The sequence below is a fragment of the Fusarium falciforme genome, chromosome 2, assembly GCF_026873545.1.
Source record: "Fusarium falciforme chromosome 2, complete sequence".
Classification (NCBI taxonomy): domain Eukaryota; kingdom Fungi; phylum Ascomycota; class Sordariomycetes; order Hypocreales; family Nectriaceae; genus Fusarium; species Fusarium falciforme.
This window is the reverse complement of record NC_070545.1, coordinates 3,180,499-3,194,849: the sequence shown is the minus strand read 5'-3', so window position 1 is coordinate 3,194,849 and position 14,351 is coordinate 3,180,499. Positions and strand designations below refer to the sequence as shown.

Below are 14,351 nucleotides of genomic sequence, written 5' to 3'. Positions count from 1 at the left end.
CGACAACTTCAGAGCGGGAGAGAAAATCGACCTTCAAATTCCTTGTACATTACATGATGTGTGACATCAAATCTCCCAACTTGGCCATTTCTCTGTCATCTCCCAGTCCCTTCATATTCTCACACATTTGAAAACCACATCTCGCTTTCGCTCAATCCGCCAAGTCCTGACGCTGTACCATGCCATGCCCTTATTCTTCCAAAGTTCAACACATGGATGCCTTTTCTAGGTTGCCTTGCCATACTCTTGAGAAACTCCAGAGAAGAAAGCCGAAGTCGGTCGATCACTGAGTTCTGAATTGACTGTGAGCACCCCCTCTTCCTCCCCTCTTCGAGGGTGTTGGGGTATGGGCTGGAGGTCCCCACGAATCCGTCCTGGCCCGCTTGAAGCCAGGAGTCTGGGCCTGTCCGTTGCTTGCCTCCAGGTCCTGCTTGAGCTGTTCAATCTCGCTGTTGAGGTTCTTCTCACGGGTCTTGGAAAGCCCGAGTTCCGCCTTAATCTTGTCCACGTTCACGTTGGCCAGCCTCTCCCGCTCCCTCGCCGCGTCGAGGGTTTTCTTGAGCAATTGAACCTGCGTGGCCGTCTCCTTCTCGCGCGTCTGGGCGTTCTCAAAGTCGGACTTCCACTTCTCTAGCTGAGCGGTAAGAGTCTTTTCGTGCTGCTGAGTGGTCTCGAGGTCGGCCTTGACCTTTTGAAACTGGGTCGTGAGGCGCTGCTCTCGCTGCTGCGAAGTCTGAAGGAGAGAGGTTTTGGCCTCTAGAAGCTGAGAAAGAAGCTCTAGCTCCCGTTGATTCTTGGCCTGGATCTCCTCCTTTGCACCCTTAAGCTCATCGACAAGATCTTTCTCGCGCTGCGAAGGGGTCTCGGCGGAGAAGGGGGGTCTGAAGGGGTTGTTGGTCGTCATCTTGAGCACAGGGGCGGACGAGTCGCGAAGGCGGTGCAGATGAGAATCGGGGAGGAGTCTGTAATGTTTGTGCAGATGCAGAAAAACAACAAGTACGCGTGATGGAATATTTTGAGTGAAGGCGTGTGTGCCTGAGCTGTTTGTTATGTAAACAAAGAGCCTTAGGTAAACTTAAGGTGCATCATCCTAAGGATTTCTGAATAGCTTCATAGACGAGGTCGTGAATCACTGTCACCAATAGCGGCCCACCAGGCAGCGCTTTTGTGCTTGTCGATAGCTGCGAAGTGAGACTGACAGCATCAATGATAGTATGCAGCTTCTTCTATTGTTCAACTAGCAACTATAGCTCATCTTCTCAGTCACTCAGTAACCCCTTGCACCGAGCTAGAACCATGCCTTCAAGTCCGTAGCAGCAACTCCCACCACGACCTCCAACCTGCGCACTTCTCGTCGTCGCTCTTCACACTGTTTCTTTTGATTACTCTCCCAAATCCTCCTCAAATCGCTGATCAGTTCTAACACGCGTTGCGACTTGATCCGATTCGGCAGCCCCGTCAACTTGGCAGGCTCATCAGCTTTCATCTGTTCAGAGTTAGATGCCATATGGTTGAGACGATTGTCGACGCTCCCGAAGCGTTGAGGCTCAAGTGTAACTGCCATGGTCATCAATTACGTGACAAATACAGACCTAGCCATGATGTAACTGACGCTGGCAGGCTTTCAATACGGAAGTTTCAGCACCACTTTACCGTCTATTAGTCTTATTGGATTAATCGATAATTTCTTTGCGCTTTAAACCCAACTACAGCAACCGGGTTTCCAAGAAATGGGCAGCTGAGACACGAAATGGGTTGCAGCAGCTTGGCAATCAGCGGGAACGGGGGTGTTCCGTCTACACCCATCCTTCTCAAAAGACATTGCCGTGTAAGTCTTCATAGCCTCCTAGTCTGACCAAGATCAACTCAAAATCTTCTTACCTGGGAACTTAGACAGCTCATCTGGATGATGCTGACGTCTGAAACCGGCATCACGTGGCGGCCAGAGACAGCTCCTGCTGTCAACTCCTCGGCTGCCACTCGGCCCTTCATCAACATCCATCTCATCCTTGGTTGTCAACATCACCCCCTCCCTCGAGATGGGCCGCGGATCGATCCTTCACATGGGCAGACGCAGACGCAGACGCAGACGCCAGGGACGACGTTTCAACGCACCCTCCCTCTTGCTCCCCAGGATCGCGGATCCGACACTCGATTCACCCGCAGCAGTGAGATGGCCAGGTTCAGGCTTCTCCGCATCACAAGGCCTCCTCCTCTGCCATCACATGTTGGGATTCCGACCGAATCTAGAAGCTGGACTCGGCGGTCCGTCCAGTTGCGGCCCTCTGATCCGATCAGGGTCCTTTGACACGGCTCTGTTTCTCCGTCGGGTGACCCCCAGGACTCTTCCCCGGACCGGGGTCCTGCTGTCGCCCAGAACCGCCCGTCTGGGACATTGGGGAAATCGGACGAATTTGGGGGGTGGGTGCTACCCCAGGCCAAGAGTTTAACATTCGACAGAATATGACGTGTTAAGAAAAGCGATCAAGAGGCTGACCACAGTTGGTCATAGCTGGTCATAGCATGATGGCAGGTCTTATGCCACCAGCTGTAGTTCCCGTGCCTGATAAACCTGGGGTAAATGGGTCGATGTCTGGGGTTGGCTGCTCAGGCAAGGGGGGCGCAGTCAAGTTAAACTGGTGATGGAAACACCAACTGCACGATGGTCAGTTGTCTCTGTAGGTTGGGCTGCAACTAGGCACAGCTGTCCATCAGAGACGCCCGTTTGGAGACGGACTGATTGTTGCAGGCATCCACCAGAACAGGATCGATGTCTCGTTGTTACGGCCCGGCTCACGCAACCATCCAGCATCCCTATGATGCGGTTTGATCTCATGCCAAGTACATACGACCACAGCCTTTAGACAGCTCGGGATCCCGTCCGCTCTCCCATCGATAAACTGAAGAGCGCCCGAGTAGTAGTCAGGTCGGTGACGACTGGCGAATGCCGGGTGTTGTATGTTTCTTTTTGTCTTTTTACTGGTCATTGACAACTAGACACTCGAGAGTCGGTTTACACTCTACAACTATGCATGAATACGGAATTCAAAGAATACCAAGCTCAGCACTAAGATAGGCTCTTGATCAGGATCTGGTTGGCCGGGCCGTCCTCAACTACCGACGTGAAGATGTTTCGGCAAAACCGCACGGAAAAGGCAACAACAGAAAGTCAGTTGCTCGTGTCTGCGGGGAGTCTTCCACGTGGCGTTCAAGGACGGTACCTGGGATACCGCGAGAGTCATGAAAAGGGACATTGCTCGTGGTTCAGCGCTAAAGAGAGAGTTTGGACCAGGTTCCCCGAACGAGTTGCCGTCGGCCAGCTCGCCGGGGCTAGAATAGGCAGGATTTGACGCACCACCAAGCTTTGAAGCGGGCGAAGGAGATTCAAAGGAAATGACCATGGACGTCAGCCACAACAAACCAGTTTCACCTGAGTCGTTTGTCGACTCGATGAAGCTCTCCAGTCGGTGATGCCGCCGGGAGGCTGTTGGGGGTATTGCAGTTGGTATCCGCATGTCCACAGGGGCGCCGAACATTACAATGCTTCCCGGACCGACAGCCTTTGCCTCCTCGTGGTGCCCCGAGACACAGGCCTCCCGTGAGCCCTACCGCAATCACAGCCACGCGGATTTCACGTGTTGGAACGTTGGGAGAAACTAACAAAGCATAGCGCGAAACCGTGGGCAAAGACTCGGCTCCAATCAACACCGAGCGTGTCGCATGCCGTGGGACTCGGTTCGCAATTGTACCGACACGGACCGACAAGGAATTACCAGGGTCCAAGCGAGAGCGACCGAGCAGGGCCGCAGAGTGGCCGGGAACACTCACGGAGATGACTGATGCGATTGATGTGAGTGACTGTTATCAGCGGAGACGTTGGAATGGATCTGATCTGGGTCGGCGGGGTTTCGACATGTTGCGGGCTTAATCTGTCTGGGTTCTTCAAGGGCCAGCGGGTCTGATGAATAACAGTTTTGCTGCCCAACAGCGGTTCTTGTTGGAAGAATTTGAGTTTGCAAGGCTGATTGATTTGGTTTGATTGCAGGGGAGATATTTCTGAGATGGAGGTGACAAGTCTTTCTCCACTTGATTAGAAAAGATTGGTTGTTGGTCGAGATAAAACATTTAATGATTTATCTCTCGGAAATATTTTAATTTCCTTGCCAGGAAGTACCGCACGGCGACGGATCGACCGAAAGTGGCATCCATTTCTCATGGCGGACCGACATGGGCAACAAAATATCGCGCTTTCTACACTTGATGGTTGTCTAGCTGGAGTTTCCCCCTCAACGACAACAAACAATTACGTACCGCATTTGACGCAGACACAAGACCACGCGTGATCATCAAGAATTGGCAGAGTGTGAGTTGCTGCCCCACGTGCGGGAGAAGACTTCTAGAAGGTCAGCATCTGGCGGGTGGTGATTGGTCAAGTTGGAGGTGCACACCACCAGCGAGATTTGGTGTGTGCCCCCAACTTTGAAGAGAAGGGATCAGCTGTACCTTGGTACCTACGTCGCTCCGACAGCGGCGGCGAAGACGACTCAACGGAGTCGGAGATGGGGGGTGGTGACTATTTCCACAATAGTTGATTGTCGCAACACTAGAGACAACAGACGGCAGAAAAGACACGAGAACAGCCATAACCGCAACACCACAAGACGGTCTCGTCATGTCGTCAGTCGAAACAACGCATTCCGCCCGCAAGAGCCCAGGGCGTCTTCTAATTGCACGCTCAGCCCAGGCCGCGTGATGCGCTGCCCTGTGCTGCGGTGCGTGCGGATCCGGGGATTGGCGACGAAATTGGAAATTCCGGGGGTGGTTGCGCGACACACAAGAAACCCCAGATTATGACGTAGCCACTCGACACTCGACCCCGGATCTCGATGTCGAGCCTTGATTGACGGCTCAAAGGTGATTCATGGATATCAAGAGACATCAAGACGTCAAGAACTACTAAGGGGATATGACGATTGACAGACAACCTTGCAGACCGTTGTGACGTTGATTTTTGATCAACTGCCGGATGCAGCGTGTTTGAAGGCCTATTTTCTCTCAAATCAAAAAACAATGTCGACGAGGTGATGCCTATTCGGGCAACTGTCAGTCATGTCGATACCACCTTGACCGTTTGGACGACGGTGGTTCTGACGTTACGGTGGCAGATGTCAAATGGACAGCTAACGAAGCAAGCCACGGACATGGGGAACCTTGGTCAAAGGCATCCCAACAAATGTCGGGATGTTTCCAGAAGCGCATCTCGGCCTTGAACGGCATCTTTCCGTTAATTAACCCGTACAGCAACATGACATCGCGTCGTCAGCAAAAAGAGGCTGCTCCGGGCCATCTTCGTCGTCCTGTTTCCGCAGCTCCGTAACTTGCTCGTCTTCTTCCCGTGGACGCGGTTCCGCTAGGCGCTTGACCCCAGCATCAACCCCGGCCGGGGGACGGTTCCGGTAGCTCCAGAGCTTATTCAAAGCGAACAAGAAAACCAGGTTTTTTGCGATATTTTAATTTATCTTGAATATTCTAATTAATTCGATTTTATCACCAGGCACGGAATGCAGACGCGCGGGAGAGAAATGGGGACCCCTTTCCAACCTTGAGTCTAAACGCGCGACTCATGCAGGCGATGTCATAGCCAAGGCCACGAGGAATTCCTCAGGGCCAAAGCTTCTTTTTCTTACTCGTTCGGCCTGGGCTCAAAAGGTTGATCAGGTCACAGGGCCCGCAGCCTCGCGGCCACCCTCTGATGTCAGCTATGCTGGCGGCTCTAGATCTGTCTCCATTCCATACTGTAGATGCCCCCAAGGGGACGAGTGACTTGGGGCCTGTAGATCTGTGACGTCTTTGGGGGTTTGAGGGATGGTTGAGTGCATCTTAGTCAAAAACTACACCAGGCGTGAAGATTTTTCCAGTTCTGTCTGTCTGTACCCGTGCTCAGGGACCAGGTGTCATGAACGAAGCGGTGAAAGATGGACGGTTGCACCACATGGATGTCGGAGATATCGCGCAGACGTCAAAGACGGTCAAGGCTTTTCGGTTTGGGGATGTGTATGCATTGCCGCAGCTGCCATGGGGAAAAAAGAATACGCAGTAGTTTAGACCCTGGTTGCATTTCCTGGCCTTCTCCGGAGACATTTTCTCTTCTGCACACCCTCCCGGAAATCTAAGCCATGGCCAGCGCAGGTCTGCGGCCATTAACCCCAGATTTCCGAAAGCGGGCGGGCCCCGAACCTCGGTGTTGTACAGGCGGAGACGCGGAGAACAGTCCGGAGGCCCCACTCCGCCGACGAGTTGAACGGGCAAGTTCCGACATGACCCGAGGTATACATGTATACTTAGGAGAGCAAAGTGCATGAGAATGAATAAGCTGGGTAGGGATTCGAGGACCGGACCGTTGAGCGGTAGAGCCCCAAGGGACGAGCGGATAGTGACGGGAGGGCGTCACGTCACGTAATGGTTGAGAGTCGGTCAGTTGGACCTAGAAATCGGAAAGTCTAGGCTTGAAGCTCTTGCATATTTCGAGACTCATGACTTTCAGAATTTCCAACAGCTCTCATGGGGGTTCGGGTTCCACTCAAGGAAGAGGCAAAGGCACATCATAAGGGGAATAATAGTTGGATGCAATGCAGGGACCTTTCACCGAAATGCCCGATCGGTAATTGCGCGCGTGTGATTTGGAGGCTTTTGTTTATTCCCGAATTGCCTCTGAGTCTTCAGTCACCCCAAGAAACTCCATCAATTAATGACTCCTCTGCCTTACCTTAGTAAGAAATCATGCCGGCAAAAGACTTTTTCCCCATTCACCGCCCGAACGCCGGCCGAACATGTCCCTCAATTTAGCCGGCGGTGCTTGCTGCTGCCTCTTTTTAGCCGCTAGCCGCACGAGAGAGAAGGAGAAGAGGCTCTGAGTCAGAAAAGGCAGAGAGAAAAAACGCCACAATGAAGAGAAAAGAAGCAATGAACCCCAAGCCACAGAGAGACTCACACCCCCTCGCTCTTTCTCTTCCCCCGGTTTAGCGTCGTTTTCTCGATCCGAACCACACCAAGCAGGCAGGGAAAAATAAATAAAAAGCAAAAACCGCGGAGCTTCGGCAGGGCAAAAAAAAAAGAAGCTTGTGGCTCCCCCCCCCCTCTCAAATGACGCGCCGTGTGACCTGTTGTTTTTATTTTGCCTCAGCGGAGACAAGACAAAGCTCACGCGGATGGATTTTTGAGATGAGGGGGAGCGATTATCAATGATGGAGCCCATGTGTTTCCACAAAGAGGAGAATTGCAAGTCAAAGCTTCTGGGTACAAGTTGAAAAAAATGATTTCTGAGAGGCGCAGTTGACGCTCTCAATTCTATAGGTCTTTCAAGGTCTGAGCTCAGGCACATACTTCTTACTCACACACACACACACCGACTGAGATGGCTTCCCCGGAAAATCCAGAACGGGAGAGGCGTCGTTGTCTCTTCTGCCTCGTCCGTACCCACCCCAGTCACAGGCGTGTTAAGTTTTTGGAAATGTGATGTGCACAACAAGAGTGCATAAAAATGAGGCACAGCTACGGACGCGGCACAATTGAACTCCAGCTCAATGGGTTCATCATGTCTTTCAATTCGCCGTGAACCAGAATTGACAGCCGTGGCTAAAAAGGTGTTCGGCCCCAGAATGAGGACAGACAAGGGGTGTGTGTCCGTCCGCCTTTGTGTGACATGAGGAAGAAAAATCTGCCACCCCCTCGTGCTCACTGCGGCTCCGCAATCTTGGGGTCTGAGTTTCTCTCTTCCACAATTCCCATCTTCGAGACCCAGTAGAAGGTGCCGCAATGGTCAAGATTAGTCCCGAGTCTGGGAGGAGTCATTGAATTGGGCTCAATTGCTCAATGAGCTTCCCCTCACTGATGAATTTTTAGAAAGAGTCAATTCTTCAGCTAGGATACGAGATGGCACGTTGAGGTTGCCTTTCAAAATCATCATACATACAATTTCATATGCTAATGTAGGTTGACCATCATCATATGCCAAACCTCATCAACCACGCCTTCAATGCTCACCAGTGGCTTGCCTGCAACCCAAAAGCTTTCACCCCGTTAATTAACCCGGACCCCAGCAATCCCAGGTCCCGGGGAAAGGAAAAGAAAAAAAAGCAATCCTAGGCAGAAAAGGACACACACACACACACCCCTATAAGATCCTCCCGCAGACACGGAAGTTTTTTTAGTTTTTTTTTTTTTACTTCTTGAGATCAAGGGGGAGAAAACACGCACGCACGCATTTTGCAAGTTCAACTTTTTAGCGTTACCGGTGGTTGGGCTCGGGTTTCATAACCGAGGGGAACCCAGACAAGGACCGATTCTTGAGGTGTCTTTCAGCTCTAGTTTAGCATCGCCGTCAGCTTTTGGTGCTGTTGCTTTCCCGCGCACGGGTTCTCATTCGGGATAGCAGTAGCCTCTGGGCCGAGTCTGAAAGGGCTTAGCAGCAGAATGGGAACTCTTCTCAATCCCCAACAAAGATTGGTGATGGGATGGGATGGGATGGATTGCGTGCGTGTTATTGTTGTTGACCGCTTGTGAAAAGATGGGGAGGAGGCCCCCAATGTCAATGTCAATCTTGACATGTGAAGCTGAACGGTAGTAAACAGCAATGCATTGCATGCATTGGATCTCACCCTCATTTCCATCACTTTTTTTGTTGTTCCGTCTGGCATGTGCTTGCAAGTCACGGGCTCAGCAAGGCCTGCGCGCTCTGCCACACCACCCACACACTCCCACTCGGCGGCCCAAGAACTGTGGCCCTCCCTGTTGGTTCACGGTCATTTTCAGCTCCAACGCTTCAGAGCCAAACACCAAAGGGACACCTGAATGACCCAGATGCACGTCATCCATCAATTCGAGTTCTGTCCAGGTACCAGAACCTCTCAGGAACCTGTCTACACCTTGAACTTGGCATTCCAATCATGACACTCGACTTGCACGTCACCAGCTGGTACTTGAAATGAACTTAATGTGAAATTTTCATCATGTTTTTAAACAAAGCTCTTTTTCATAGACAATTCGCCCTTTTTTACGAGTTTTTTTGACTACTCGTTTTTTTGTTTTCTTTTTGCCTTGCCATGGATCAACTCTCATCCTTGGCCAAGGCCAGTCTCTCCCTTCCCCTCCACTTTTGTTTTCGCCTCGCCTCGCCTCGCCTCGTCTCGTCTCGCGCTCGTCGGAAAAATATGACTCTACTGTGACTGTATTCGTGGCCCATGCTCCCGTCCAAACTCAGGTACCGTGCCTCGCCTCCTCGCGTAGGTAGTAATAGCCGTAATAATGGTGGTGTCCTCAGGTTGCCCTTGTCCCGTCTTTCCTTGCCGAAACTAGAGTACACACACGCCCTGACCTGAGCTGAGCCTGATTGACCATTGATCGATAAATCAATCAATCGATTGAATGAATGCCCCGAAACAAGACCCAAATCCCGCGCGAAATCCGGGCCAATCCAGGCCGTGACGAACAAAGAAGCGAGTCCATGGTATCATAACGTTATCAACAACGCCGCCAGCCATGAGTGCAGAAATGAAAATGATCAACACAGATTTTGACTCGAGTTTCCCGAGTCCGCTAAATGTCCTTGTAAAAACAATCAATGCGTGCTGCCAATTGCAGCAAAACAAACGCTCAATGATGATGTGATGCCTCTCGTGCGCCGCCCAATGTACATGATGGCAATCCTGCCAGGTGATGCATGCTCCTTGCTTGCGTCCGGAATGGTATTCGTTGCAGTAGGTAGTGGGGTATAGCTGTTTGTTGATGGTATGCGTGATATGGGTATCGAATCATTCACCACCCCTTCGAGTGGTATCCGTCGCTGGCCTCCTTGGAAAAGTATTGGTTCCAGCTGCTCGCGTTCACGTCCTCGCTCTTCTTCATGCATGGCTTCTCAGGGTACTGCTTGAGGTTGGCCACATCGTGCGATGTGTGCCTTCGCTTGAGCACCGCGTTAGCCGTCGACGACTTTTGTTGTCGCTCCCAGAGGAGATGACGGCGCAGAGACTCGGTCAGTTCGGTGGCAAGCATGTTGCGGCGCGTTGTCCGAGGCGACAGGGCAGCCTGCGCCTGGACGTGGCTGGGACCAACCATGATGGGCTGAGCATTAGATCGGGGCACCTCATGGATAGGCTTGAGGCCAGGTCCGCGCATGCCCTTCATCATAAGAGGGGCCTCGTCAGAGTCGTTAGGAGAGGCGCCCAGTGAAGGCCCATTGGCCATGCGAGATCGAGGAATGGCAGATGTGGATTGCGACGCGTGGTTACCCAGAGTGCGCGCGCGATCGTTCTGAGCGAGCATGAGAGTGATGAGAGATCGGCGTGATGTCAAGTTAGGCTTAGAATCGACTCGCTGGAAGAACTTGTCGTCCATGCTAGACTTGTTGCTCTCCTCCATAGAGTCCTCCCAGTCCGACGAGTCCTCGTCATCATCGATGGCGCTCTCGTCAATGTAGTCGGTGTCTGAATCCACGGCGGCCTCGTCGTCAATGGTTCGGGTCATGACATTGTTGCTGAAGGAGGTCTGCTTCTTGCGGGGCGACAGCAGCGAGCTGGGTCGCGACGAAGCTAGTGCGCTCTTCAGAGAGCCATCCTCTTCAGATGAGCCTCCAATCTGGAACATGGGCTTCTTGATGATAGGAATGACGGGCTTGCTGTTGCCCAGGCTCTGGTCCTGCTCGCTGGATGAACAAGAGCCACCGAGCGCAAACCGCGCGGGCTTCTTAGACTGCACAGGCTTGGCGGCAGGCGAAGAGGTGGGCTCGGGGATCGCGTCTGATGAGGACTGGGCGGTGATGGCAATGGTTCGGGGAATCGGCATCTGGGAAGGCGAGAAGCCACGGACGACGGTGGTACGGGAAAGGCTCTGAGGCGAGGACTGGGCTGAGGCCTCGGACACCTCGGTGGTCGACTTGGCAGGTGATTGCGACTCAGTCGTGGTAGATCCAGAGCGCTCAAAGGGTAGGGGCGCGGGTGGTGAGTCTTTTGAGACGGGGGCGATCTGGGGAGGAGCAGAAAGAGGACCCTTATCCTTGACGATGGACACAATCATCTTCTCAAAGTCATCAGAGCTGATGTGACGCTCGCGCTTGCTCCGTGTGCTGGTGCACGAGTCCTGTCGTCGTACGCGAGGGCGAGCGATCTCGAGAGGTGCAGACACGGAGGTGAAGTCGACGGCCTCCTCATCTACAAGGGACTCGACGCTGCCAGAGAGTTGGGGAAGATCGGGTATCCGTGTCTCGGAGGGAATGTTCTGGGGAAGGGTCTGTGTGGTCTTTTCCTCGCTGTCGACAACAAAGGTTTCTCGCTGCCATAGGCGCCAGCTGAGGTTCTCAAGTCTTCGGCCTTGCTCAACTGAGTCTGCGCACCGAGAGAAGACTGACTTGTCAGCATTCACCAGTGAGCCACGTCTTGGGTGTAACTTACCCGTCCACATGCTGTAGAGGTTGGCGGGATTGCCAGTGTCAACCTTGTGAATGACGTTTGCATCCACAGTCAAGACGTGTGTATCCAGTCGATAGGGCATGATGGGCATAACCTGTCGATTACTCGACGGGGTGATGCTAGATGTCGGTGTAGTAGATGTCGGGATAGAGTCGAAGTGCAATAGAATGCAGTTGAGAGAATTCGCAGAGTTCGTCGGCGGTAGTGATCGTGACTGAGGCCGACAATGCGCCAGAGTGTTGGTGGAGTTGGAATTCGGTGGTGATGGAGTCGCGTTCGGCGAGGTCAATTCTGGTGCTGGTGCTGGTGGCGGTAGGGAGAGTTGTCGGGAAGGATGCTGGGGTTCATGAGGATCCTCGAGTAGACATGCAGAGGCGATTGCTGGCTGGTGCAGGATCGTCAACTTTACGGCTCAAGTTCAGTACAGCGTAGTTGGTGTATGTGTATGTGGAGGACGACGATAGAGTCCGGGGGGATCAAACATAGATATTCTTGTTTGGGTTGTGTGCGAACTTGGGAAGCAAGACGGATGGGGGAAGGGAGTCGCGGTGTGTGCTTTGTGTAAATGGAGCGCACGAGGACCGGGGGGGTGTGAGTGGGAGCCACAGGGGGTTGAGGTACGTACCGCACGGGGTGTGCGATAGAAGAGGGTGGGCCACGGCCACGGCTCAGGTTGAAGTCTCTCAGTACAAGTCGGAGGTACCGCGGCGGAGGGACTTCTAGGTGCCCTGAGGCAAAATCTACTGGGCAGGTGCCAGTGGGCGCTGGAGTGCGCTGGAAGAGGAGGAGCGAGTCGGGTGGGGTGGGGGTCCGTAGAATAAAGAAAAGAGGAGTGTGGGCAGTCGGATTGAGGCGGTAGCAGGTGCAGAGCGGTGCAGTGCAGTGGGGGGTGAGGTGGCGGAACAGGCGTCGCTCATCCGTACCTCTGGCTCTCTGAGCAGCCAGCCAGAAGACCCGCGATTCCCAGGGAGAGCGAGGGCCTGTGCCGGCAACACAGCGCACAAGGACAAGGCTTCTGCCAGGGGGAGAGCACGGAGCACAGCGAGCACAGCGAGCACAGCACACACGGGTGGAGGTGGCAGAGAGGGGGAGGCGAAAAGTCAGCCTGCTGACCAGTTCCACGGGCCCTTGCCTGAAGAGGCACTTGTTCCTCTCCTCGTGCTCAAGCGGTTCCAAGGTGGAGCCCAAACTGGTTTAGATCGCCAGGTATCCGCTAAGCTCAAAAAGGCTGCTTCAGAGTTGCCTCTTCGGGTAACAAACTTGAAGCCTTGGGCGGCTGCATGCCCTTTTTAGCGTCCGTTTTCACTCCCGAGACCGCATTCGTCCTCCTTCCGTCACCCGAAAGCGGAAACCGTTCTGTTCTTCCCTCCCTCTCGGAGTCTCCTTGAGCTGCCATGCACTCTTCCCGATGGAGCTGCGCTATGGAAGATGCCGATGCGTTCCTCTGGTCCGTTTGGAATCTCGAACGTGGACGTGGCTGCTGGCTAGTCACGAGGCTACTCGTTCGCCCATTTCCCCTCAAACGGTTCCGTCGCGAGCAGAGCACATCCCTGACCGTCAGAGCCTCGAACGTCGCGCGAATCGGGCAGCTGAGAGCCCAGATGCTCCCAGAACTGAGGGCGACCCTGAATTTGCCAGGGCAAGCCCACGCCAAAAGACCCCCACACGCCTACCGGGACTGTTGTCCACAGTTCCCCGAGGCTGCGCTCGCGGATGAGTGGCCCGCTGGCCGTCCAGCACCTGCTCATCAGAGACCGGTCTGAGGCCCCATCGCGAGTCACGTTGGTCACCACGCATTCTGGGGCAATCTCGCCTCGCCTTGTTCTGGCCCGAGACGACCAACCCTCGTGATATTGACGCGCGGGTGTTGTACCGATGGAGCGACTTCGGGATTGAAAGACTAGAGGATGACTTGCGGAGTTGGCATGGCACATGAGATACCCCTATGAACCAGAGAAGGACCCTGAGTCTGAGTCTGAATGGCATTGGACTCTATCCAACCTTGTCTCGTCACTTCTCAGTCTTTCTCACGGCTTCAATTGGCCCGCTCTAGGCCAGGCTCCCGCCGGTACTGGCGAATTGATGCAACAATCAAAGGGAAGCCCGGAATTGGAAATGTGACGTTGATTCTCGACCAAGCAGCAGCCCTGGAGGAGCAGAGGCCCAAAAGGATCCATTGACTCCAATCCCAATCCAATGGCCCTGACCGACCCGCCAGGTGACCCCGTGATGGTGACGAGCCCCAGGTTTCGCCGTCCGTCATCCGCAGCACACTGCACCTCGCCTCCGCAACCTGCCACGGGCCTTCCAGTGACCTCTCCTGGATTACGCCGGCGACTCGACAATGGAAGCACAGGCGGGTGATGACTGATGACGGCGTCGCTGCGCCTGACCCCGGAACTTCTCCCGATGGGACCGAGTCGAGTCGAGTGTTGAGAGGGATGCCGTCGAGCTGTAACCATCCGTTCGTCCTCCAGTCAGGCAGACGTCGCCTCCTGTCTGCCGCGCTGAGACGCCCGAGATCATGGGATGTCATGATCACGGATGTATACCGAGCACATCAGACCAGAAGCCGTTGCGGAATTCCAATGATTCTCCGAGCCTTGGGTGACGGACGGTACCTGGGGTAGGTCACCTGGGAACTCTACGCCACCGCCTACGGCTTGACTTGACAGAAGAGTTGTAAAAGCCTTGACGCCTGGCAGGCCTGAGGCCTGGTGAGGCCTCTGTCGTCATGCTCAGGGGCGCTTCTCCCAGGGTCCTGGCGGCTCAGCGCTTCAGGGCTGGGTCAGCAGACGCGCTCTACCGTCGCATCAGCCATGCCATCCATCCCATCTCACGACGCTTGCCAGCGCATAAAACTGTCTCTCCAGCCGCATGACTGATTCA

The 14,351-nt window shown here is 53.9% G+C and overlaps 2 protein-coding genes across 2 annotated transcripts; both read right to left on the bottom strand.

Annotated features, from left to right (window-relative positions):
* Positions 1–283: 283 nt before the first annotated feature.
* NCS54_00291000 (Hypothetical protein) lies at positions 284–904 on the bottom strand (the record flags this gene model as incomplete). Its single annotated transcript, XM_053148497.1, has 1 exon — positions 284–904. One exon carries the CDS (start codon positions 902–904, stop codon positions 284–286), a length of 621 nt encoding a protein of 206 aa, XP_053004472.1.
* Positions 905–9,813: 8,909 nt separating this feature from the next.
* On the bottom strand, positions 9,814–11,553 carry NCS54_00290900 (Hypothetical protein; the record flags this gene model as incomplete). The annotated part of the gene is made up of 2 exons (XM_053148496.1): positions 9,814–11,396; positions 11,445–11,553. 2 exons carry the CDS (start codon positions 11,551–11,553, stop codon positions 9,814–9,816), a joined length of 1,692 nt encoding a protein of 563 aa, XP_053004471.1.
* Positions 11,554–14,351: the final 2,798 nt, after the last annotated feature.